This window comes from Emydura macquarii, unplaced genomic scaffold (genome assembly GCF_026122565.2).
Source record: "Emydura macquarii macquarii isolate MOO-44397 ecotype Brisbane River unplaced genomic scaffold, CSIRO-AGI_Emac_v2 contig_691, whole genome shotgun sequence".
Classification (NCBI taxonomy): domain Eukaryota; kingdom Metazoa; phylum Chordata; order Testudines; family Chelidae; genus Emydura; species Emydura macquarii.
Genome location: NW_027130828.1, coordinates 16,212,156 through 16,239,500, shown reverse-complemented (window position 1 = coordinate 16,239,500; position 27,345 = coordinate 16,212,156). Strand labels below are relative to the sequence as shown.

General features: G+C 47.8%; 1 protein-coding gene across 1 annotated transcript in view; it reads right to left on the bottom strand.

Annotated features, from left to right (window-relative positions):
- The window catches only part of WHRN (whirlin), a 98,184-nt gene extending 80,161 nt beyond the window's left edge, over positions 1-18,023 (bottom strand). Inside the window, exon 1 of the mRNA XM_067542160.1 lies at positions 17,253-18,023. Coding sequence (XP_067398261.1) covers positions 17,253-18,023 — 771 coding nt within the window. The remainder of the gene's footprint in view (positions 1-17,252) is intronic.
- Between the last annotated feature and the right edge of the window lie 9,322 nt (positions 18,024-27,345).

The following is a 27,345-nucleotide window of genomic DNA, read 5'->3' as shown; positions in this document are numbered from 1 at the left end:
ATGCCAGCTTTAGAGACAGGTCACCTATCCAATTATTTAGGTAGTTGGGGTTGGTTTTTTTCTCTAGCAAAGAAAGAATTAGAAAAAGCTATAAAGGAAAGAAATTGGACCTGTAATCCTGCCATTGCATTTGCTATAACTAACCAGCCACATCTAATGGATGCCAGTGCAGTTTCTGCTTGAATACTGATGAAATTGCTCCATTTGCCCTTAATTTCACAGTAAAGGGGCTGCTGGAACTTTGCCCTTCACTCACGAAATCCTCCTGCCTCAGCTTTTGAAAACAATTGGTTACTTACCTCAAACTGCAGCAGCAGGCAGGGGAGTTAATCACCAGAGACAGCAGGTAATCAGCCCCCTCTGTCACCAGCAATTGTGGCTTGAAAACATTTATGCCTGCATCCCAAACTAGATCTTTTATGCAACAAAAATAGCATTTTCCTACAAGCTACACTTATCCCTATGAGCTAAACGCTGGTCCCAGCTCCCACCCCAGGCTATGCTCTGGTGAGGTCAGTGGCAGCCGGTAGGGGGTCTCCTGTCTAGGCTGCTAAGCGGGGTTCAGCTGCTTCAGAGTCACAGCTCCAGTCACTTCTCCTGTTGCTGAGAATGCCAAGCAGCGTCATATCAACCCACCACCCCCTCCTGCGCCCTGCCGTGCTAGGTGCTGCACAAACACAGGTGAAGAGACAGTCTTTTCCTCAAAGAGGGTATAATTTAAATAGGCAAGACGGACAAAGGGGGGAGGGGAGAATGAGACATGAAACAATTTGCCCAAGGTCATGCAACAGGTCACTGGGCAGGCAGGGAACAGCAGCCTTGTCTCCTGGCTTGATGCCCCTTCCAATAGACCCTGCCATCTAAGATAATCCTAACTACAGTCCTGACCAGCTCTTTGGAGCTTTGTTCTGCAGGTAAACTGCACCTCTGTCCTCCCGTGCATCTGTCTGACCCCATTCAATTTGTGCGGTTACATTGGTAGAATATGGCTCTGGATGTTCAGATTGTTTATCTGTCCATCAGACCCAGTGTGCAGCTTATGTGCACCCTGCCACCACACAAAGAGACTCCTCTAATATCATAGGAGAAAGGGGTGAGTTAAGGATTGTCTGAGATCCCTCCTGACATGTGTGGGTTCATGCCAGAACCTTTATTTTAATTCAGCCTTTATTGGGTTAATATCCTTCCAAAAAATTAAGGGTCATTACAACAATAAATGAACAAATCTTTCATGGAAAGATATGATACTGGAAAAATAGTATGCAAAATTTATATACCACCTGAAGGATCCCAAATCAGGGTATTAAATGTGTGTGAATGTGTGGCTATTTATATGAGTATCTGTGAACGTAATAAGTCACTTCATGCACCATTGAAATGCAGCCACCTCTGGGGTGGAACATGGCAGATGTTTAACAGTGCACAGCAACACTATGCAACTGTTGAGGAAAGGAAGAGAAGAATACTATATGCTATTAAAAGATGTTTTTTTTTCACCTGGAAGACAAACCTACAGGGGTTCTCATTCAGGAAGGCACTTAAGCATCTGCTTAACTTTAAGCACATGCTGAAGTCCCACTGAAATCAAGAGGAAGTCAACAGGAATTTAAACACATGCTTAAAATGAAGCATGTGCTTAAGTGCTTTGCTGAATGGGGGCTTGAGAAAGTACATTCATAGATAAGCATATTTATCAAAGTGGATTTTTTGATTCATTAGACTGTGTCAACTTGGAAAGCATTTTTATGTAGCCATCTCACAAAATATTCTGTCTGGAAATGCATCATAACCATCTGCAGTATGAAGCTATAAAATATACATATTAATAAACAATAGGAACTTTGCAAGCGCCTTAAAATACCAGGGACTAAATTCAATCCAGGATACAGCCTTGCTGCACTCAATAGAGATACACTTGGGGAGAGTTTGACACTTGGGTTTCATCTCTGGCGACAAATCCATCCTTTTATATACGTCACAAGTGAAGATTGGTTTGGGAACCTCCTCATTTAATCCCTTAAGGAAACGTGTCCACATTGGCAAGTGACAGCACAATTCCCTGCTCAAGAAAGGCCCCGAAGTGGAAGAGTAGGGTTGGGTGCTGCAGGGTCCAGGTGCATTGAGCAGGGTGTGTATTTTAGGACACAAAGGCGCTGGCCAGAGCAGTTTGGATTGTTATTATCTAGAGTCCCCAAATGAGACCAGGGCTCCACTGGTATGTCCTCACTGCCATTGGGCGATGTGATTGCTAATGGCACAAGTTAGCCACTGGAGTATGTGCCCAGGATCCCAGGCAGGTGGAGCTAGCCCATGCCAGCACCTGTGCTGCTGCACAGCTTCACTGCTGCTGTTACTCGCATTAGCTACATCAAAGCTAGCTCGGGTGTGTCTACACATGCTGCAGCCACATCTCCCGATGGCGGAGTAGACATACCCTTGTGAGATATAGCCCCTTCCTCCAAGAGTTTACAATCTCAATCGAGAAGATGTATACTCATCCTTGTGCTACTGATGGGGAACTGAGGCACAAAGAGATTAAGTGACTTTCCCAAGGTCACACAGCAAGTCTGTGGTGGAAGTTGAACTGAAAGCTCCTAAGAGCCACTGCAGTGTTGTAACCGCAAGCACATCCTTCCAGAGGTAGGTGCGTTAGCAGAACAGGCCAGGGCGATGGAGAAAATCTCTCCCAAAGGCCTGGATGTATCAGCTATGTGTCAGCCAAGTGAGCACAAGGTCTGGTTACTCAATGATCTGAAATCCTCGGGGCATCTGAAGCTTTCTGCTCCTCTGGACGAAAGTTGGTGCAGCATGGAGCCTAGATGAAACAGGAAATGGTGCTTTCCTTTTCACAGTGGCACCAGGTGTGCAGGGGAATGAAGCACAGCGGTGCGGGAGATCTGGCACAGCTTTTGAAAGCATTCACACGTCTATGCACTAAAACAGGCTTTCACAAAACACTTGGCAGGCAGTGTTGCAGAATTCAGAGGCATTGGCAGAGCTGAACGGGAGAAGCTTCACACTATGTCCCAGTGCAGCTATCAAATGCTCACACACCTTAGCGAGCCCCAAGTTGACCCAAATATTTTACGGGTTTCCCTTGTGGGGGAGGTTGTGTCTGCTTCATCCAGGTCCCCCTATTTCCTCCCACTTTCATTTGCCCTGCCTCTGTCAAAGATGGCCCGCTAAGAGGGGACTCTTGAAACTGCTGCTTGCGTTCTGTCTATCTCACCTGCCTGTTACTCTAGTACCTGAGCATCTCAGAACCCTCAGCACCCCCACACCACCTGTGTGAGGTTAGGAAGTGTTGCTATGCCTGTGGTGAACAGAGAGGCCACGGTCCAGATCCGCCGAGCTATTTAGGTTCCTCAGTCCCAAAAGTTGCAGGTGTCCTGGGACCACTAAATCAGGGTTTACCTGAATTTCCCTTTATTGTACTGCCGCTATCTCAGCACAGCAGACCCAGCTGCTATCTTTTCCGGTGGATAATCCCTGCCAATGTCATCCAGTATGGACAGGTGGGACTGGGAATCAGGAGACGTACGGTCTATTCCTCACTCTGCCACTGGCTTGCTGTGTGGCCTTGGAACAATTCACTTCCCATCTCTCTGTGCCTCAGTTTCCCTACCTGTAAAACTGGGGATCGCTCTTATCCACCTTTGTGAATGGCTCTGAGATCTGCAGATGAAAAGCTACAAAGTGCTAGAGGTAGACGCCACCTCTAGTATTCTTCTTCTAGTACTTCCTCTGGGTGCCCCATCTTGCTGCTCAGGACAGATTGCTTGAGACGGGCTCCCTTCTGATAGCATTGGAGATGCATGTCAGAGGCTGTCAGTGATTCCTGCCCTTGTCCAGCCTCATTTATCCTCTTCATTCCAGTTGGATGTGCTTGGCCATCGGCGCTCTCAATAGCTTTCAGTCTCAGGACAGGGTATGGCTGACTTTACTTTTTACCAGCGGAAAAGTTTGCAGGTCATTTTCTTATCTACTGAACATTGTTACTTGAGGCCTTTTGAAAGCTGTCAAAGGAGGAGGAGGTAAAGTAGCTCTCACTTACTCCTGGCGACTGTCCTTTTGATGGTTGTGTAGCACTAGTGGAAAAGGCTTCCTCCAAAGGATACCTCGGTCCAACGGGCCACCTTCAAAGCAATCCCCAGGGACAAGCCTGCTCCCATCAATTATTTAATAGCATCCAGGGCTTGTCATCTTTTACTGCTTCAGCATGGGGACGCTGAGTGGATTTAATGGTGCAATTTAATGCAAACTACCAAGGTAATGAAGTGTTGCCTGTAGATGTACTACTGCTGGCTGGGTTCTTTTAGCTCTCGCATGCTAACAGAGCAGACCCTGATTGACAGGTGGATGGGAGACCTGCAAAGAGCTACCGGGGATGGGAGTCGTGTTGGTGCATCAGTAATGGTGCTCTTCCCTCTCATTCTGAACTGAGCTGCTTTTAGGAGGCACGGAGGTGATGGCTTTAGACTGAGACGTGAAGCTAATGTCCTGTCACGAGGTTCCCTTTGACACTGCCTGGGAAGTATGCTGGGTTGCAAGGCGCTATGTAAATGAAAGCTGCTATTAGCCTCTGAACCAGAGGGAGGCAAGCATAAATGGGCTGAGCCGGAAAGGGCAATAATGGCATTAGAGTTCTTTCTGTGAGCTCTGGGGGGACGTTCCAGCATAAGGGGGTACAAAATACCCTCATTACAAGACACATACAGCCGGATTCTGGTCTGATGGACAGAGGAAGGATAGCCGTGTGGTTAAGGCATCAGACGACAACCCTGGACTCCAGGGCCAAAGATGGCTTTACATCACCCCTTGCTGGCCCAGTCATTGGCTGATTTGGCCCCCAGGGTAGGTTAGAGCAGCCTGAGGAGCTGCCCTCACATGTGCTCAGCGGTTCACTGCCCCTACGGGTCACCGAGGCAGCCAGCAATAACCAGGACACAGCGAAGTTCTCATGAGGCCCCTGGGCCCTGGGAACAAACCCAGCAAACACCCTGTCCTGGGGACAGCAGAGGGCCAGCTACTGACTACACCCGCAAGACACCCCCTTGAGTTCGGGGGAGTTCCCTGGGGACAGACCCTTTATGCCAGCAGGAAGCCACTGGGCATCAGTGAATGGAGCCCTAGGTGCCTCAACATGCCTCCCCCCGCCAAAGTGCCTTGGCCCTGGGTGGGGGGACCATCTCCATCTTCATATCCCAGGCTCAGCCAGCCCTCGGCCTCGCTGCTACATGTCAGCAACCGGGAAGCTCATCTTCCATCCCCAGCCCTGCCCTGTTTCTTTCATCCGCCTGCTGTAACCTAGACTGTAAGCTCTTTGGGGCAGGGACTGCCTTGGCATGGGTGTTTGCATGGGCCTAGGGGGCCTGATGGGGCATGGATTGGGGGGCAGCACTGGCCCCCTGGTAAAGGGGATGTTGTGGCCAATTTCCACCAATGCAGCCTCCTCCCTTGGCAGATGATCAGCAGGGGCCCTGCAGTGGGGCTCACGCTCCCAGGAGCTGGAATAGATCAGGGCTGAATTGGCAAAGAGGGTGAGAGGCTGGGATGAGACCAAGGAAAGGTCAACAGAGTGATGCCAGTGTGAGAAAGGACAGGAAAAGGACAGCTTCCCAGAAGTCCAGTTGCTCATCAGCAGGTTCCTTTAGCTCATTCCATCTTGGTTCCTTGATGGTGCCATCAGGCTGCTCGCACTGAGCTGCAGCCAGTCCAGGTTCTCCTTAAATCCCTGAGACCGAATGATGTCTGGGGGGTCTTCTCTTTCCCACTCAAGATCGTTTCAGCCTTTGAAATGTTGGTCCCTTGGGGCGGAATTCAGTCCTGACATAAATTGATGCAACTCCATGGACTGCACGAGAGCTTTACTCACACCAGGGCTGAATTTTGCCCTTGCCCCAAATCTTAAAGCTTTGTCAAGAGTCTTCCTTCCCTTAACGGAGCATTAGTGGCTGGGAAAGTCTGAAAGCAATAGCAGAAATCAGACAGTGCAGGCAGGAGCCAGCCAACAACTGTATTCCCTGCATTGAGGCATGGGATAGTCTAGGCATCCCATAGACGAGTCATGGGATAGTCTAGGCTGGCATTTCTCAGCTTTCCACACCATGACTCCATGTTACAACAGGGAAAGGTTTTTGGACCTACTTTTTCGGCTAGAAGAAAAGGAGGGTGGTTATGAGGCCCAGGTTGAGAGATCATGGTTGAGAACCTCTACATAGGCTCAGTATGTGAAGAAAAACCATAATGCAGGCCTCTTAAAATCATTAAGTTCTCTCTGAGCTAACCACATTTAGATTGTAAACTCTTCAGGACAGGTGATGCTTTACAGACATAGAAAGCAGACAACACATTTTGGCTGGATCAGTAAACTAAAATATTTTTTCCTCCTTAAATTCCCCCTGAAGTGTCAATTGGATACAGATGCCTTCACTTCCTTTCTCAAACTGTTGTGTCAACGTGCTGTGTGTTGTTTGCTGCTGTGTTCCACCCTAGAGGCAGCTGCATTTCCTCAGGGTACAATCGTTGCCGCTATTGCCTGTAACATGCTTTTGTGACCGTTAGATGAAGGGCACCATGTAAGTCTGTCAGAGAGAGTATGTGTGCGTGTGTGCAAGAGAGGTGGGCATGGGGGGAGGGCGGGGAGAGGATCAAAGGAAACAGGTCAAGTGGCACTGGAGAATGATAGCATCAGGGGATCACCCTTACAAAAATCACAGCCGGGAAGCGGACACTAATCTCCTGGAAGTATTATTATGGGAAGTAAGTGCCAAAGACAGGGACAGGACATATTTTATAAGGCTATTGAGTCCCTCCATTCTTTAATTCTCCATTCAGTCTCTTATGATTTAAGCAGATTTCTTTTCTTTTTTAAAAAAAGCACTTTTAAAATAGCATATATACCCAAGAATCCCTAGCTTTAATGAGTCATTAATATAAATACACTGCCTGCTGCATGGCTTACATGTTATTAAATGGATTTGCAATACAGCATTTTATTTGCCTGGATCAATGCCTATGACATATTCCATCCTTCAGGAAAATCCATTTATGTCAATAGTTCTCTCCCCAGACTTGTGCCTAATGATATCGACAGAATTTGTTTCTCTTCCCCTCACTGTTTTTTCTTTTCTTGACCTGTCCTCGCCCAGAGAAAGCTGAAAGAGAAAAGCTGTTTTAAAACTTCTCCCTGGCCCTCAAAATCCCCTCAGCAGGAATGCAGATGTCATAAATCAATGGCTATTAATCACAAGGAGTTTCCTGGCAGCCTGAATAAAAGACACATCTCATATAGATGTGGCTCGGTCGCTTACCTTCACTGCTAATGAAATGAGCAATCTATTCCAATTCATTTGGTTAGTAGCACTGCTGCAGATCACAGCTGGATACAAAGAGCATTAACTGAGGGCCATCCTTCCATCTTCCCTCCTCCTCCCACCTTTTCTTGTTTCAATAATAGACTCTAAGGAACTGATTGTTTTTTTGAGCTATTCAGAAGATGGGAATCCATTTTTCTGCCTGGGTAATTATCCCCACTTGCAGATCACAAAGGCTGGAGCTGAGGTTCTAGAGCACAGAAAGATCCCCTGAAGTTTTGCATCAAGTCAGTCCACAATAAAAGCATTAAGTATGAAAGAGAGGAAGAGCCCTGGCTGGGATGATGAAGTTAGGGTTGGTCCTGCTTTGAGCAGGGGGTTGGATTAGAAGACCTCCTGGGTCCCTTCCAACCCTCATCTTCTATGATTCTAAGAGTAAGAGAAAGAAAGGGATAGAGTTCTTTGAGGCCGTGGATTCCCACACCTGGAAGTGCGGTGGAAACAGCACGCAGAATTTGCACAGCCACTGTTTCCTGCATTATCCTGGCATGGATAATGTTAGAAGAAACAGGTGCCTTCAAAATAGCTGAACAGCCTCGACTCTTGGCCCTTTGGACCCAATTAGGTTGGACAAGAACAACCAACTGTCAATAGCACAGAGAAAGCTTCCAGCATTGTTGTGGAAGACAGGTGGGAGGGTGGAAGGAAATTCACTTTTAAAAGGAGACCATTTGATGCCTGTTGGCTTAACGCATCCCTCTGCATCCATGGGTGGAAGGCAATGAGGAGCAGACAAGCCAAGCATAAGGGGAAGGCACCCCTTATCCCCAGAGACCTTCTCTGGGTGTCCTGAAGAGGGAGTACGATTATTATTGACAGTATTCCAGCAGCAACTCGATCTCCCCGCTGAGATGGGAGCTCCACTGTGCTGGACGCAGCCCAAACCCCTAGGGACAGACAGTCCCTGGCCCAAAGAACTTCCAGTCTAAACAGATGGGTCAGACAAAAGGCGGGATGCCCAGAGAGGGAAAGTGAAGTAACTTTCCCAAGGCCACAGAGCAGGTTGGTGGCCAACAATCCACAGTTTCTGAGTCCTGTTCCAGAGCCTGATCCAGATTGTGTCCCAGGTAGCACTAACTCCCTCCCTCCCTGGCAGCATCAGCAGAGAGGTCACAAAACGAAGGACCTATGGAGGCTGCTCTCACCCTAGAGAAGGTCCCTCTTGACAGGGCCATAGGGATGCAGCTTGAAGCTGCCCATCATCCTGTACCTGTGCAGAAAGAGAGGCCTCCATTCCCCTGGGCTGCCAGCCCAGCACCTTTCACCGATGCCAAAAAATTACTAAGAGACAAGAAGAAGCAAATCAAACCCCTAGGGTCTGGGTCTGGCTCCATCCTGATCCACTGCAGCACCAACAAGCCCGAGCTGTGGTGACTGGGCCGTAGCCTTCCCTCAGGCCCACACGTGACCTGAGTGGGAATATCTGATGGCAGAACTGGGCCCACAGTCTTCAAGCTAGTTGGACCTGTCCATCAGTGCGATGAACTGAACTGAGTTTATACCCTTCCAGCGGGGGCTGAAGGACAAGGCCAGGGGAAATGCTGTACTACGGTGAGTGTGGTTAATATCATGAACACAGGGCCTGACGCATTTTTACACCTGCCCAATGACCTTTGCAACCTTGACTCTTCCCACGAAGGGCCTCTGGCCTCCTCTCCACAGGTTTTCAGCTGCACTCACAATCCCTCTTGTCCTCCCCCATTCACCCTAACGTTGGTGGCTCTCCACTAGAGCAGCCTAACCTCCAGTTTTTGTCTGGAAGCTCTGGCTTTCTGCTCTTTGGCCCGGCCCCCTCGCTGCCTTCTACTGCTTCAGGATTTACTTGGCCAGAGTTTAGTCTTTTTCACAGCTTTCCCCCCCTCTTTTTTTCACAGCCACTAGTGGCTTCTGGGCCAGCTTGCTGCCCTCTCCCCTTTGCACAGGCCAGCTCCTGTGCATAAAGAGTGTGTGCTACAGGCCAGCTGGGAAGGGACAGAGACAAAGGAGATGGGGCCAGAGAGCTGGGGGAGCAGCTTGAAGGTAGCTCTGCTTTCTCAGAGGAGGGGAAGCAGTGAGAAATGAGCGTAGAAAAAGCACCATGAGATTGCTCATGAGGACAGAAATGGGGGACTTTGGATGCACTCTCCATCTTTTAAGAAGGGCGGGGAAGCTGCCTCCAGACACAACACAGCAGGGAACTGAAAATGCAGAACTGAAAATATATTTTGGTTTTCAAATAGTCTGTGAACATACAAATGTATGCAAATAAGCACTTAGGCTCATGTAAATATATGCAAATTTGATTGCAGGCCTTTAGAGGGCGGTAGCGTGGGTGTGGGCAGATTTGAGCCTCACCTCTTCACTAGGTTCAGGCCCCTGGGGATGACTGAGGAAAGCTCCTGGCTCCTCGGGAGTTCTCCCTGGCTCCATCAGGAACTGGCTGTGTGCTGCAGTAGAAACCACTAGCCCAGACTTGCTGCGGTACAGACTCTGGCACTACCTCAAATCTCTTCGATGCCCAAGCCTGGAACAACTGCCCCGAGGATCCTTGTCACCAGCACAGCTGGTCAAAGGCTGGTGAGGACTTTTCACTGAACGTTTGGAAAGAATTTTCGTTCTGTTTGAAATTTTCTGGAAAAATAACCCCTTCCTGGATTTTTTTTATCAGAAACCAAAACAGTCTCTTTCTCTATTTTTTCCCCAGTTCTTCTATTTTTCTTTCCTCTTTCTCTCTCCCTCTCCCTTCATGCAGCATGTCATTGAGAAAAGTGGGGAAGGAGAAATTCTAGTGTGTGTGTGGGGGGGGGAGGGACACCCAAACTGAACATGTCTTGGTATTTGTTTTTTCATTGAAAAAAACCCAGAACATTTTGAAAGTAAATGAATGGAAAACAAAGCCATTTTAAATTTTAAAAAGAAAATCAACCACGTCTAATGATCAGCAGCCCACAGAGCCTTTTCTATTGGTGGATCCCTCCTTGGTGGTGTGCAGAATGCAACATATTAAGCCCCAAAAGTGAGGGTTGTGGGCTTGAGAGGAAGATGGGGTCATTGATGGCACTATATTCTAGGTGGATCCCTGATTCATTAGATGTTGATTTTATTTACAGGGAGATAACAAGTGCACTCTGCATTTGGCAAGAAGGAAAATTCAGATATTGTGCAAGATAAGAAGCAAAGCAAAACAACTCTAGTAAATACGGTGTCAGTTTAAATGAGATTGCCACCGATTTAGACTTTGGTCATTCTCTAAGTAGACCATGACATTGAGGAAAACACCCCAAATCCATCAGCCTAACTAGAGGGGAGGGGGAACAGAGAAAATAAGATTTTAACCCATGAATTATTCTGCATGCTACATCTTTGTTTTCTTCTAATACCTCGTTGGGCTGGAAGGAGAAGTTTCTCTTTTGGGCCAGTTTGTGTATTTCTTCATGGATGCAGAAATGTTTCTTTATGGGATTTCAGTGAATGTCACAGGATTTTTTATTATTTATCTTCCAGTGTTGCCTGCTGGCCCAACCAAGACGGGGCTCCTAATGTAGTAGGCACTGTCTATGCAAATGGTAAGAGACAGTCCCTGCTTTGAAGAGCTTCGTATCTAGACAGACAATGGATTGGAGAAATGAAGCATTATTATCCTTGTATTACAAATGGGGACCTGAGGCCCAGAGAGACTAAGGGCCTTATTCTAATCTGTTTTACACTAGTGTAGCTCCATTGATTTCAACAGAGTTACTCTGGATTCGCTGGATTTGTCATTAAGAGGAGTAGCAGACCCTAAATGACTTGCCCAAGGTCTCGCAAGAAACCTGGGGCAGAATAGAGAATTGAATCTTTATCTCCTGAGGCCCACGCCAGTATATTAGTGACAAGCCCAGCTATCTTTTCAGCAGATGTAGCATTTCTGTGGACCTGTGTTCAAATCCTCCCGCAGGTCCCAGATGAAATGAATGCTGTCATCTCAGCTTAGTCCACAATAAAAATCACTGCCCAGTTTGTCACAGTCTCTGCTCAGGAGTAGCTGGGCTCTTGACTATCAGGTTGCTATTGTGGCATGTTGGTGGCTCAGGACTATAGCAGAGGGGGCCAGGAGGGAGCTGCATCTCCAGAGCTGTACGAGAAAACATACGTATTACCTGTCGGCTCTATGGCCGATCATTGCTGGCAGCCTCTCCCTTTCAGGAGCATTAAAACAAAGTTAAAATACAAACGTTTCCTATGCAAAGAGCCAACCCATCCCCTATCCTCGACTGGGAAGTCCTGGTGACTCTGATTACTTCCCTGCCACCCTTTGGGCTCAGCGTGCTGCTAAAATTAAAATGCACGTTGTTTGCAATACACCAAAGCGGAGCAGAAGCCCAAGGTTAGGTTTTTTTAGATGTCTGTGTGTAAGATCTTTTTTCCCCCTTTTATTGATTTTTTTTGTAGTGCAATTAAAAACAAACCCAAACCCACCCAAGATCCATTTACCAAGGATTCAGATGTCGCTTCTAGCTAACTATTAGGACAGACGAATGGTGATCCTACTATTCACATCTACCCTGCAACCACCCCAGAGATTCCTGGGGGAGGAGAGAAGGAGTTTGGCTACTGGATTGTACACCAGTGTCTAAAATATACAGAGAGAAGAGTTGAGCTAACACAGCACATTTGATACGAGTATCATTTTATAAACAGAACAAGTCTGATTGATACCTTTGGGGAAAACGGGGCTCTCTATCTGTCTATCTATCTTGCCTCTCCGTTCATTTATCTGACAGTCCGTAAAATGCAAGCATTGGGAGGGTTAAAGAATACACTCATCCGTACAAACCACTGCAGCTGAATGTCTGGTGAAATGCAATGGCAATTATCGATTGTAGCAAGTAAGCCGCATCAAATATGCGAATCGATTAATTGGGCAACAATCAGAAATGACAAAATTAGGCTTGTTTTCTTTTAAATGGTCTGAAAGGTAGGCTTGTTCTAAATATATTTTCAGGCTTCAGATCAGCATGTCTCTTTTGTCACCTCTCAGCAGTGTCTGAGCAATGCTACATGGTACCCCACTAGAGAATCAGCAGCCGGAGCTCTTTATAACTTGGACAGAACGTTACAGCCTTTTAAAAGATTGCCCTGCTTGCTGCCTTGTGTTTCCAAGTGAATGGAACATTCAAATATATCAAAGGAGATTTGATTTTTTTTTCTCTAAAATGTCTGCTTGGCAGAGGCTGAGTGTGAGAAGAAAGTGAATTAAAACCCTGAGTACCAAACTGAGACAAACAGGTACAAATGGATAAAAAGCACCCTTGGCTTCCTCAGCCTCGTCCATCACAAACAAGTCTTCTCAGACAGAGCTGCGCAAGGGGAGTACACTTGCTGAAAGGATAGACTACTTGTGAGCTGTCAGAGCTCTCCACTGTATTCTGCATTTATTTTGCTTTCCAATAGCGGATCTGTCTCATCATAACCTCTGCGCTGGCTCCTTATCCCAAATGTGAGATCACAACATCCTTTCAAAGATACCGATCTGAGTTACACTGGTGCAAGTTACTCTGGATTTGCACCAGCATGAATGAGATCAGAATCAAACTCATCAGACCAGATCCTCTGATGTGGTAAATCCATGTAGTTCCATTGACTCTGGTGGAGTTACTCTAGGTTTACACTGGTGTAATTTAGATTGGAATCTGACTCACTGGAACTCGGCTGATTTATGCTAGCTGAGGATCCGGCCCAATTATCTTTTTCCATCAAAGTGAAACAAATGAAAGAGGTAAGATGCAAAATAAGGATCTGATAAAACTGAAGAGGAGAAATGTCTCCTTTTCTGACACATAGCTCACATTGTTTTTGAATTGAAAATGTGTTGGACAAAATATTATGGCATGTTGAAACATACACTCATTTGTTTGTTGCTATAATACCCAGGATATACTGTAACAAGAGTAAACACAACCAGATGAGCTCTGGAAAGCATATAGACAATGCAAACATCTTCACTTACAGCGTGATTTAAATAACAACGTGCTTCTGATAATATGTGCTCCTGAGTGCTACGGTGAGGGAACTATAATTGTAATGAAGTCATTTAATTTTGATCTGGATGAAACACACACATATCACGGAGCAGGCTAGGCATAAAACCCCAACACTCACACTGGGTTAAGAAACCAGTCATTAACTAAATTAGATTTGGAGTGCTTAGGTAATCTCGCTGCTTATGTCAGAATCCTACTTTTTATCTCATTTACACTAAAATATCTTCAGTCAAATGTCCAGGTTATGACACACTAGTAAATTTCCAGGTGGAACGGCATGTAACTCATCAATTTATGTCTCTTTTGTCTGACTTAGTGGCAATTGCTCTTGGAGCCAAGATTCCACTCTCAGGATATCATGTCTTTGTAAGATTTTTTCAAATTTATTACTATTCTATGAATGGTCTCCGGAGACAGCAGCCAATAGAAAGAGGAACTGCCCCATGTCAAAATCAGTCTCTCTCGTTTCCTTCGTGGAAGAAGGCTGGAAAGATTAGATTATTTCTGCAAAGTCAGACAAAGGATCAAATGCTAAAAAAAGAAAAAAAGGAGAAAGTGACTGAACTTGCTTGGTTTACTGAGATGAATATATTAGTCACCCTGTGAATTTATGTAATAGACTCCATGAACAGGAATGCCTATGTTTTATCTACTTTGTCTGAATGACTGACTGGTTGCCTGTGCTTTTGTACAGGACCCATCCTTGTGTAATCTGAGCGTCTAGGAGCTACCATATTGGATCAGACAATTGGCAAGCTGTGATTCTGTCCATGGTCAACATGATGCTTCAGAAGAAGGAAAGAAACTCATATATGCAGCCAGCCAGGGGGCAATGGCAGAATGACTAAAGAGAAAATTCCTTCTTGACTCCTGTGTGGTCACATTATAGCCTGAAGAATGAGCTTTGATTACCGCTATCTCACGGTAGCATGCTTTGCATATCCTGAAGTACCCAGACAGTCAGTTTTCACTGCAGGACAATTAAGATCAGAATGCAGTAGAGAAGGCATACTTCTTTTCAGCTAAATGAGGAACCAGAGTAATACCCCTCATATGACTGAAAGCACTGTTTAATCAGATAGCTTTAGAAGGACAGCTACTGTGCCCTAATAATTTAAAGCAAACTTCTGGACCAGACGATGTTCAGAGAATCTTATTAGAGGGATTTATATTTTTGTACTAGGAAAGGGCCCCAGATATTACTAAACTCTGCTCACATTTTATATAAGCAATAACCCTAAGTCACAGGAAGAAAAACCGTGCACATCTTTCTGGGCCTGATCCTGAATTCTTCTGCACCCAAACTCCTAAGGGCCAGTTAGCCCTGGCATAAGCCCACTGGACCAAATTCTGTTATCATTTATGCTGATGTAAACCCACTGATGTAACTGGAAGTTTTTCAGATTTAGCCTGGTGTAATTGAGAGCTGAATTTGGTTTATTGACTTCAGTGGTGTGAATGATTGGACTTTCTGCCTGGAAAATATCCTTAACTCACTTTGTCATTGCAGCTCAAATGGTGTAGACTTGAGCGCTAAGTAGCCTTCTATTACTGCATACAGCAGAGTGAGTTATAGATGGAGTTTATACCTTAACCCCAAGTTGTGTCTTTTGAAGTCAGATTCGTAACATTAATTGAATTAAGTTTTTAGCTTTGAATTTTCTTGGGGTTTACTTTCAAAAGCAGCACAACAATAAGGTGTATTAATTTTACTCAGTTTTAAAATCTCCAGAGGAGCCATCATGGCTAGCTACGTGAATTGTTATGTGACTGCCTTTTAAAAGAAGGAGTGGGGGTTCCTCAGGGCCATTAAAGTGTATTATACACATCCTTCTTCATCAACAGACCACAAGAGCTCTAAAAGATGCCAGTTGCGCAGCATATTTGGATGAAATTGCTATCTAAAAAAGTTCCAGCCCATGAGAAGGTAATTTCTGAGTTTCCATTTTGTAACCTGATCATTTCGAAATACCCACAGGTATTATGGAAAAGCCTCTTGGCAAATTTTATTATATAACAGTACTATTTGTACCAGGAGCTCCAAGTAGTTTACACACTTACTAATGGTGCCTAAAAATATCCATGTGAAGAAGGTAGATATGGTTATCTACATTTTACCAGTGGGTAAATGGAGACACAGAGCTGTTAAGTGAATTACCCCAGGTCACAAGGTTGAGTCAGTGGCAGAGCTATGTGTAGAACTCAGGAGGGCTGGCACAACTTCCCCATCTCTAATCACTGCACCATGCAACAGAAAGTTCTTTTCCGTTTTGCAAGCACAGAATAGCATATTAAATTGGTAAGCTTCCCTTTTTATTCTCTTATCATTTAAAAATAATGTCAAAAACTTCTGTCTGGTCCTGAGATTATTTTTACCTAAAATTCAGTTTGGAACAAATTTCTTTTGACTGGGATAGAGCTTTAAAAATGATGGGAGGGGGAAAGTTGATTGTTTGGAAATGAAGGATTTGATCCTGTAAATTTTTATGCAAGTGATCCTTACTCACCTGGACATCCCCTTTGAAATCACTGGGACTACGCACAGGAGTAAGGAATTGCAGAAGCAAGTGCTGATGAAAGGTACCAAACTGACTGGGCTGGAAACCAAAGTGCTTCACTTATCCACAGAAGAACGAAAGCACAGGCAATGTAAGATAGCCTTCCAATCCCTGCCCTGCTCTCCCCAGCTCTGCTAAGGGAAATCAGCCCCCACTCTGTGGCTCATTGAACCTTTGGCCTTTCATTCTTTGGACTGAGCCCACCAACCTATTTCACCAAAACATCTTGATGTCAGATGGTAGCAATTTTAGGCTCATATCAGTAACCTGCAGATGCAAAATTCCTTCTGCAGATACCTTCCACCTAGTCCCCTTGCTGGCAAACTCTGATTTACTGCACCTCTGTAATCATTATTTATTTGTGTTACAGTAATTCTCAGGGCAGATTGGGGATCTGTTGTACTGCGTGCATACAATAAAAATTCCTGAGCAGCTTGCAATCCAGGTGTGTGACTGTTCTCTTTTTCATTCTGGTCAAGTGGTAAGAAAGGGCTCCTGGATTCTGTTCCCAGTGCTGCCACCGAATCACTCTGTGGGCTTGTTGGAGGGTGAAGGGAAGTCATTTCACCACTCTGTGCCTCAGTTTCCTTAACTGTGGGAGGTGGTAGTATGGTCTAGGGGATAAGCTATTAGGTGGGGCCTGGGGTTCAAATCCAGGTTTAATCACAGATTTCCTGCAAGACTTTGGGCAAAACATTAAGTCTCCTTGTGCCTCAGTTCCCCAACTGCAAAATGAGATGACACACAGATGCCCTGCCCCACAGAACTGGGGAGAGGAAGGATCCGTGAATTACATTGAGGTGCTCAGATGCTGTGGTAATGGGGTCTCTCTGTAAGGAACTAGATAGACAGACATTTGGAAATAGGAATAATGCTACTTGTCCACCTTTGCAAAGCACTTTCAGACAGTTGTGGTGTACAGTATAGTCCTGTCCTTTGTGATGATCTCCACTCCCCATTCAACTTATTGGCTTGCCACTGGACATTGCTCAATGCCTGTTTTTTTCACCCTTCCAGCATGTCATGGGACTGATTCTGAACTCTCCTTAAAAGGTACAACTCAGGGACCACTCCACTGAATACTTGGAGTTGGTCCAGATTTACACCGCTGTACCAGAGACAGGATCTGGCTCACCGTCTTCAGTGGTCTAAGGTTCACAACCTGGCTGTGTGTGTGTCTCACAACCACGGCTTCATCGCTCAGTGGGGGAAGAGGACTGGAGGGTCCCGGCTAGTGCGGAGGAGGGGCGGGGGGTGAAGGGCTAAGAACTAATCCTCAAAGAAACAGCTTCTTCCCCCCCCCTAATTTCACCTACCTTGACAGCTTCGGCGTGGGTGACTCTGTCCAAGGACTTGTCGTTGACCCCCAGGATCTGGTCCCCGACCCGGAGCCCTTCTTTCTCTGCCAGGGAGCCCGGCTCCACCAGGGAGACGTAGATGCCCACCCCGTGCTCCGAGCCCCCTCGGATGCTGAAGCCCAAGCCTTCGTTGGTCTTGCTCCTCTTCAAGCTCACCCGCCGGACCTCCCCGCCCAGCGTCTCCGGCGCCGGCCCGGCCCGGGGCGCTGTCCGGCCGGCGGCGGTGCTGAAATCCGGCGGGGATCTGGCGGGCGGGAGCCAAGGAGTCGCCGGCCGGGGCCAGAGAGGAGCGGGCGGGGTAGCCGCGGGGCTGGCCGGGCTCCCGCCGCCGGCCACGAAGTCGGGGGTGAGGCAGAGGCCCTGCGCGGTGTACTGGTCGAAGAGCAGCTGGTCGGAGCGGGGCAGCACCAGGCGCAGCATGGGCAGCAGCTGCCGCTGGTCCGGCCGGTCGAGCAGCACGTGGAGGGTCCGCACCAGGTCACAGACGTTGCGGCGGGCGTGGTAGGCGTTCAGGCAGTGGATGAACTGCGCCCGCTCGGGCTCGCTCAGCAGCCGGCTCAGGGCGCGGTGCAGCTGGCGCACGTTGGCCGAGAGCAGGCGGCTGCCCGCCCCGGCCCCGGCGGCGGCCCCGGCGGGGGGCAGGCCCGGAGAGGCGCCTCGGCTGCCCGGCCCCGGAGAGCTGGCGGCGGGGGCGGCATTGGCGGACGTGCGGTCCAGCTGGGCGCTCATCTCCCCGCCCCGCGCAGCGCTGGGGGGGGGGGACGGATCCGCGCCTCCCGCTCAGAGCATCCTCCGGCGCGGGCCGGTCCCCGCGAACTTGCTCCTGGCTGGTGGGGGGGGGGACGGGGGGGATCGCCTTCAGACAGCCCGCAGCCCCCGCCGGCTCTCGGGCTTCGGCCGCTCGCTCAGCCCCGAGGAGCCGCCCGAGAAAAGGGGGGGGGGGCTCCCCCACGCCACACACCCACCCACCCCTGGGCGCAACCCGCTTCTCCCCGCTCCCCGGAGCCGGGGCCGTCCCTGCTCCGGCACCGAGATGCGCTCCCGGCCTGGGGTGCAGCCGGCAGGCGGCTCCCGCTGGGTGCACGGCGGAGGAGCTGGAAAGCGGCCAGGACCCCTCCAGTCCCGCTCCCCCGCCGGGCTGCCTCGGCCCTGGCTCCGCTCTCGTCTGCCCCCGCGGCGGAGCGGGCGGCCTCCGGCTAGGGAGAAGCGATCTCTCTCTCTCTCTCGCTCTCCGCCCCCCAAGTGCTAGGCGCTGCAGAGGCGGGGATCCCGCCTGGCACTGGCTGGTCCTCCGCCTTGGCAGATGTGGGGCGCCCCCCCTCCACCCGCAGGCGTCTGCAGCCGGCTCAGCCCCGTCGCAAGGAGCAATCTCCCCCCAGGCCAGGAGCAGCCCCCCCGGCACTTCGCTCCCTTCGCCCGCTGGTTCTCCCCCGAAGTCCCTTTGCTCCGCGGCCCAGCTGCCGCGGGTCCCGGCCCGGCGCGCGCGAAGCCCCAGAGCCGGCCCCGGGCGCCCGCCGCGGACTTTGCTAAAGTCCTGGATCCCGTGCGCTCCCCGGCTGCCGGCTGGCCAGGGCCGGCCCCGCTGTCAGCCAGCAGCGCTCGAGGAAATGACGTGGCTCCTGACGGCTCTCCGGTTGCCAGGAGACAGGCTGATACAGTCCGGGGTGATCCAGTCCACTTCGGTGATGGAGCATGGGAGCCCTGAAGTGCGGCGAGCTCACTGCCGGCGTGGATGCAGGAGACCTGCGGGGCCTGCCCGCCTGCCCTCCAGGGCGGTGAAAGCAGAGGCGACCACTGCCATCGCCTTGCGACCCAGGGGGTCATTGCCCTGGGAAGGAGCTGTTGCACACAGTCATGTATAATAGATGGAGCTGCTCTTACAGAGCAAGCCGGCACCTTGTTTATTCACCACAGCTTAGGTGAGAGACGAGCAATTGAGAGGAAACAAATTAATGTACACGTAAATATGGCAGGGGGTGCTGTGCTGTGCTGGAAGGGGACGACTCTCCTGTGAAATGTCTCTGAGTCTGAATGGTGCAAGTCTGAGTCCGCTCTTGTCATGGAGTAAATCAGGAGTGACTCCCTTGAAGTCAAAGGAGATAGATACACCAGTGCAAAACTGGTGCAAGTGAGAGAAGAATCAGACCCTCCCTTTTTTGGCCTGTTGTTTAGACACACTGAAATGATCTTTACTACCTTTCTTTTAAAAAAATGTACAAACTAGTTGTCTGAATAGTCACTGTCAAATGTGGGAATTAATTCTCTACAAAGGAGCTAATTTCTGCAGTGTGTGGTTTATGTTCAGATTTCCTTAGCTTGGTTTTCCTATTATACTAAAAAAGTCATACTGAGTATTTACCCAGCACTTTCCACCTTCAACTTGCTTTAGGAACATCAGCCAGTTAATTCTCAGAGCGCAACTTTGGGAGGTACCTCACATTCCATGAGATTGCAGAAGTTCCTCGTGACTCTGGGGGAATTCAGTATGGGGTCCACCTGAAAAAGGCCTGATTTTTACAGTGTAGGTGCTGAGGACTTTCCAAAAATCAGGCCCCTTTAAAGTCAGGCTCCAAAAAATTAGGCAACCAAAAAAAAAAAAAATCACTAGTTATTTTTGTAAATCTTGGCTCTAATAAATGCCTACAGAGATAAAGGAGGATAATCATTATCCATCTAACAACAGTGGAAGCAGAGAGGTGAAGTGTTTTGCCCAAGCCCATATAAGGTGTCAGTGGCAGAGATGGACTTAGATGTTTAGGCCACTAAACCATGTCCCTCTCCAATTATAGTTGTCATGACCAGGTTTAATAATTCATCTCCGTTTGAGGGACCTCAGCTGAGATTAGGTCCCCTTTGTGTTAGATGTCTTACAGACACAACATGAGAGACTGTACCTGCTCCAGAGATCTTACAAACAAAGATCCTGACACTTCATTGTCAGCTATGTGGGTCTGCCTCCCTGCAGAGACCCATAGAGGTGAACTGGGCTCCATGCATGCAGTGCCTTGCAGGATTGGGACGTACATAAAGGGGGTTTGTTTGAGGTAGTAACAATGCTGTGCAAATCTGAGACCTGATCCTGCCTTCTTTGGCCAGCCATTGGTTTCAGTGAGAGAAAGAGCACTAGGAACTGCGGATCAGACCCATTGCAATGAGGGTCATTGCCTAGGGAAGGATCAGGGTGTGAAAATGGTGAAACAGGATTTTTTTTTCCTCGTCCCTTTAACATGTAAAATGCTTTGGCTTTTCATTTGTTTGGTTTTTTTGTGATCACAAGTTCTCACCGTACATTGACAACAGGCTGGAGAGGGAAGGGGCTGATGTTTCACTGGTATTCCCTCCCTCCCCTCCTCTCCCAACCATCTTGGATAAATACCTCCAGATCTGCTTGCGAACTGCACAGTTCACTATGGTGCATTGTGTACCTGGGGCCCAGAAGTCTGTTTCCTCACTGATAGTGAATTAATTGTTTAGAAATGACACACTGGGAAAGGAAGATCTCAGCGTATCGACGAGCTGCATTGGGCCAGCCTATGGGTTAGAGAAGAGGAGTCAGTTTACACACTGTTCTGAGGAGAATACCCTGGCTTGGATGTCCACTGCTCCTTTACAGCGAACTGGTTATCTGATCCTTGTGAGTATTTTTTCCATTGCCTGATGTGCCAGTCCAGGTTGTTAATAATAGCTAATAATTTCACTAGTTATTCATTTTGGTTAGTAATAATAATAGTAATAAATCTACACTACAGCTGTGATTCATCAAAGCGTTTAAGAACATGTTTAATTTTAATCACATTTATATCCCATTGATGTTAACAGGACTTAAGTATGTGCTTACTTTTCTGAATAGGGATTGGCTTACATTCCTGCTTAAAGTGAAGCAGGTACTTAAATGCTTTGCTGAATCTGGGCCTGATCCAAATCTCATTGAAGTCAAAGGGAGTCTATTGACTTCCTTAGATCATATAATACAGTTCCTAATCAAAGCACTCCATAAATATTGGGTAAACAAGCCTCACAAAATCCCTATCTGGTAGGTTCTGGCTATGTAGGTTTCATTACATTCACACGAATGCAGCCACTCTTCGGTGGAATCCTCAAGGCAGCTCTTAAACATTACATGACACAGCAATCTAGGACTGGAAGCGAAGGAAGATACTACATCCAGTTAGGATGGAAAGAAGAAATGCAAGGCAGAACATTAACCCAGGAACATGACTATAGCAAATGGGATAACACCCCCCTCCCCGTTTCTGATGAGAAGTGATTTAAATGACCACAAATGGTCAGGGCCATAGTTTTAAATATGAAGCAACATGGTGTAGTGGAGGAGGCAGTAGCCTGGAACTCAGAAGGGCTGGTTTCTGGTCTACACTTTACCACCAACCGGCTGAGCCTCTCTTTCTGCTCTTACCCTGTGTCTGTCTTCTCTAGATGGTCAGCTCTTTTGGGCAGGGGCTCACGCTCACCTTGTGTGTGCACAGTGTATAGCACAATGGGGTCTTGATCTGAGGCAGGACCTCTAAATGCTACTGTAATGTTCAAAAAAACCCTGAAAGATGGACCCTGCAGCACTGGGTCCCCTAGAATCATACACGGGGATTGTATCCCTTCACCTAGCTGTACTCTGGAAGTCCCCCATTCAGACTGGTGCCAGCCCATTGCTTGAGGTGGAATGACTGTAGGGCATGATAATTCTTCTTTACAAAGTGAGATCACGCCTTCACATTCACTTCACTTGTGACCTTTCCTAAGATTAGAACATGAAGCTTCAGGAGAAAAAATCAGTTGAAAAATTCATTGTGACTACTTGGTCCCATTGCTTGATTAATTTTTTTATTATGTACATTTTCATTTGATCTTTCATTTTCCTCTGTCTTTAGTGCATGAGCGAAAACCATTTTATATTTCAGAGTCATTAAAGTCTTTCTTTCTAGCTTCTGCTGAAGTGCCTTCTATTCAAAGCAATAGAAGAGGCTTAAACTTAATCTCTCAGATGTATCTTGATGGCACTAGAATTCATTTTATTCATGGATATGATGAAAGAGCCTTAACAGCTGCATTACAAGTAGCTTTATGTATCAAAGCTTTGTTGGATCATTCAGTGCTTTGTTTAAAATGAGACAAAAACAGGCAGCTTGCTAATTTGGGTTCTAACTGTGATAAATAAGCAGATGGAATAATCAATGTAACTGGCAAAGAGAACAAAACAGTATATGGCAGAAAAGGAGCAACAGAAATTAAAAAACTAGAGAGGGGCAAAAAAGGTAAAAAGTTAACAATAGAAGAGAATCCCTTCAATTTAGTTGTTACTGACCATATAATGTCTAGAAACCACAATGGAGAATCTTTCTGTCTAGGGTACTTCTATGTCCCCTCATCACTATTATATCTGAGCACCAAACACTCTTTAATGTAGTTGTCTCATGACACCTGTGAGGTAGAGCATCATAAAAGATTAGGGATGGAAGGGACCTCAGGAGGTATCTAGTTCAACCCCCTGCTCAAAGCAAGACCAACCCCAACTAAATCATCCCAGCCAGGGCTTTTATCAAGCCAGGCCTTAAAAACCCCTAAGGAAGGAGAGTCTACCACCTCCCTAGGGAACCCATTCCAGTGCTTCACCACCCTCTGAGGGAAAAAGATTTTCCTAAAATTCAACCTAGACTTCCCCCCCCCCTGCAACTTGAGACCATTGCTCCTTGTTCTGCCATCTGCCATCACTGAGAACAGCCTAGCTCTATCGTCCCTGGAACCCCTCTTCTTGTAGTTGAAGGCCGCTATCAAATCCCCCCTCATTCTTCTCTTCTGCAGACTAAACAAGCCCAGTTCCCTCAGCCGCTCCTCGCAAGTCATGTGCCCCAGCCTCCAATCATTTTTGTTGTGCTCTGGATTCTCCCCAATTTTTTCACACCCTTTCTGTAGTGGGGGGCCAAAAACTGGACACCATACTCCAAATGAGGCCTCACCAGCGCCGAATAGAGGGAAATAATCACTTCCCTCAATCTTGTGGCAATGCTCCTACTAAGGCAGTCCAATATGCCATTAGCCTTCTTGGCAACATGGGCACACTTTTGGCTCATATCCAGCTTCTTGTCCACTGTGACCACCAGGTCCTTTTCTGCAGAACTGCTGCCTAGCCCGTCGGTCCCCAGTCTGTAGCAGTGCATGGGATTCTTTTGTCTAAGTGCAGGACTCTGCACTTGTCCTTGTTGAACCTTAGATTTCTTTTGGCCCAATCCTCCAATTTGTCTAGGTCACTCTGTATCCTATTCCTACCCTTCAGCATAACTACCACTCCCCCTAGCTTAGTGTCAACTGCGAACTTGCTGAGGGTGCAATCCACCCCACCTTCCAGATCATTAATGAAGATGTTGAACAAAGCCAGCCCGAGGACCGACCCCTGGGGCACTCTGCTCGATACTGGCTGCCAGCTAGACATCGAGCCATTGATCACTACCCATTGAGGCTGATGATCTAGCCCGCTGTCTAGCCACTTTATAATCCATCCATCCAAGCCATACTTCTGTAACTTGCTGGCAAAAAATACTGAAGAAGTACTGTCATCCCTTTTTTCCAATAGCTGGGGAACTGAGGCACAGACAGATGAAATAATTTTCATGTAGGAAGTCTGTAACAAAGCAGGGAATTGAACCTACCTTTGGAAAGTTCTCCGTTAGTACACTAACCAAGGACCTCACCTTCTTTATTATCAGGCCCAAACTGGTGGAGTTAAGAGGCAATTCTGGGCTGGCCCCTCACATTTTGATCACTGCTCTGAAAGCAGCTACATGCCCAGCAATCATCAGATACTGGGACAAATTCAACCAGATGCAGCTCAATGTAAACTGTTGTAACTCTTGTAGAAGTGGCCAAATTTTGGAATGATTCTGCTTTCACACCGGTGTGACTTCCATCGCAGTAGCTATCTATCCGGCTGTTGGCCTACCTCGGAATATCTACTCTGCCAGGTAATATCTCAGTACCAGTTATTCCAGGCTTACATCAATGTAACTAAATAATCTTCAGGCCCAATAATAATCATCAATATTTATCTCTTGTACAGCACTTCTCACCAACTGATCTTAAGGCACTTTACAAAGGCAGTCAGAATCATTATCCCTATTTCACAGACAGGGAAAGCGATGCACTGAGTGGTGAAATGGCTTGCCCCAGTCCACCAAGAAGGTCAGTAACAAGAGTCAGCAGTGGAGCCCATGTCTCATGAGAACCAATCTAGTGCACTTACCCCTAGGCCACACTGCCTACCTACACTAAAATTGCATTTGACACCTGGAGTGAGGGCAACACAAGCCATGGTCTGATTCTGATCTCATTTCCAGGGGTGCTATTCAGGTGGAACACTGTGAGAGTTGCTGCTATTTAACACCTAGTAGGGGCCTTTAAACTTTTTACAGGATCAGTCCCTAATAGTGTTGCTTTGGATATAAGTTGTGTGTGTGTGTGTTTTAAAGGAAACACAGCTAGAAACATGCAAGGAAGCAAGATAATTTGCACACTTTGAGCCAGATCTCTGGCTGTGTAAATTGGCGTTGCTCCTTGGAGTCAATGGGGCCAAATCTTCAGCAGATGCTACTTATCCCATCTTTTTACAAACACTCTGCTCTCTAGGGACGAGAGCGAAGCACTATTGCTCCTCTGCTTCCCCCGACACAACTGCGCAGCTTTGTCAGTGCATCTCAGTCCTTCGCTGCACATCTTGCTACTACAGACTCAGGCATCTCTCGAGCACAGACTGCGAGTTGTGACAAATGGCCTGTTGCTTTTGTAATGTGGATTGTGTTACGCCAGGGACTAGGTTGAGACCGATGTACTAATTTCAGGGGACAGAAAGCAAACCTGGGTTGATGAGATAAAAGACAAATTGTCAGTCCGCTGTGCCACCAGTAAGACTGTTATCCTTCCATGAGGGGATTCCTTGGAGCTACAATCACCGAGACAACTCAAGCTGCTGCAAGAATCTGTCAAGAATTGGATTCTGGGCTATTTGAACTGCTGCCTGCCTGTGTCCCTGGAGCATGGCTCTGTTATGGGGCAGTGTAGTGTCAGGGCAAGTGAGTAGATTGAAAGGGGAATTTGAAATAGCAATTTGCTATAAAAAAATCCAGAGTAAGGGCTTTCTAAAACATTTATTGTTGACCCTTGCAGTCTGCACTGGCCCTTTTAAAATAAGATTACAGTCCATTCATATTCAGTGCAGGCACCATAAATCCAAGAGCTACAACTCAGAAGATTTCAGAGGGGTAGATTTTCAAAGAAAGCTCAGGCCCAGGTTTCCAAGTTCCCAGCACCGACAACTGGAGGCAAATTCTCCAAAGAGCTCAGCCCCCAACGTGCTGAGTTCTTTGGAAAGCATGACCCCTTATTTTGGTGTCTAACTGAGGGCAGCTCAGCAATTCGAACGATCTAACCTCCTGTGAACACAGGGAAGGAACCACTTCATAATGAATCGACTTAGTCACCGTTAATGAGTTGTATCCTTAATCAGCAGATCCTGGCCATTCAGACACATGGCAGACTTGATTTTCTTCATATTTAACCTGATTTTACAATGTCAGTGCCTTCAGCAGAGTCCCTCAGAGTGTGAGGGGTCGGGCAAGTCTAGGATAGTGATCGGGGGAGTTTTAGTTTTAAAATGGAGCTGCCTCTGCTTCTCCTCTTAGGCTGCTTTAAGGCCTGATCCAAAGCTCTTTGAAGCCAATGTGTCTCTTTCCTCTGGCTTCAATAGGCACCCGAATAGACCCTGTAACGGGGCTGCACTCACCATGCTGGTGCCTCCTGCTGGCTGTCTTGGGGATTAGCTCCACAGGTCAGTACACCGGCTCCCCATGGTGCCTCACCTGCCGTCACTTCTGCCCTGGGACCCACCTCACCCCAAGGACCACCGCATCCTCTTCATGACACAGCCCTCCAGCCATGTCACGATCTGTGCACCCCTGTTCCAGGGGCAAGTGTTGCAGTCCAACTGTCTCACCCCTTCCCCAGCGGCAACTGGGGTCAGGGTTCTGGGGGAGAAGACCTGGGTCCATCCACTATAGGACCCAACCCAGGGATCCTATAGATGGCAGCCACATGCTGCATCCCCTCCAACTCCTCAGTACATTTCCCTGGGCCACTTCCCCACAGCCCCAGCACCTTCTTCACCCTTAACTCAGGACCTCAGCCTGCCAATCCTAGCAGCCTGCCAGGAGCTCCCCCAGTCCCTGCTAGTGGCACAGCTCTGTCCAGGGTGCTGGGTGCTGCTCCAGGGAGGAATTGACCCTGCTCTGGCCTGCGGCTTTTCTTTATATGGGCCTGCCAGGCTCTGATTGGTTGCAACTCTCAGCCCCTCTCTAATTGGCTGTTTTCTGCACAGTCTCCCTAGAGCTCTATTAACCCCTTAGGGGACAGTGTGGGGTCACAGAGCCTAAATCCAGGAGTAATGTCACTGGAGACATGGAGTTACACCAGTATAAAACTGAGGCGAACAGGGCTCTAGGAGCACTAAAGGGTCAGTTGTGCTGATTTACACCAGCTAAGGATCTAGCTCATTGTGTTTTAAACCAGCTGTGCAATTCAGGGCTAACTCTCTTCCCGGTGTGTCTCAGATACAGTCATGTGAGTTTCCCAGGCCCTTAGAACTTACAGGCCTGGTTCCGATTGGCCCCAAGGTAAGTGGGGGAAACATCAGGCCCACTTACCAGCACACAGGTTCCTGTTCCCTTACTCAGTCTGAGCAGAACCTTGCTCCACGAGTAGTTCCAATGATCACAGTGAGCCTGACTGCGACCTGGGCTATGTCCCTACGTACATTATGGGTCAAAGAATGCAGAGTGTGGGCGGGAGACAGCCTTCTCTATGGGACATGTGACAGGGTGAAGCAGCCAGGAAAGGGTTAAGGACCTCCTGCATGTCACATGACTCAGCAGGGGATTTAAAGAAAGGGCTTATCCTTTTCTTTGGGGGCTGGGAGAAGCAAGGGGGAAAAGTCTCGGAGGACTGCAGCCTGGTTTGAGCAGGACCTCTCACTTGGACCCAGGCCCTCAGATTG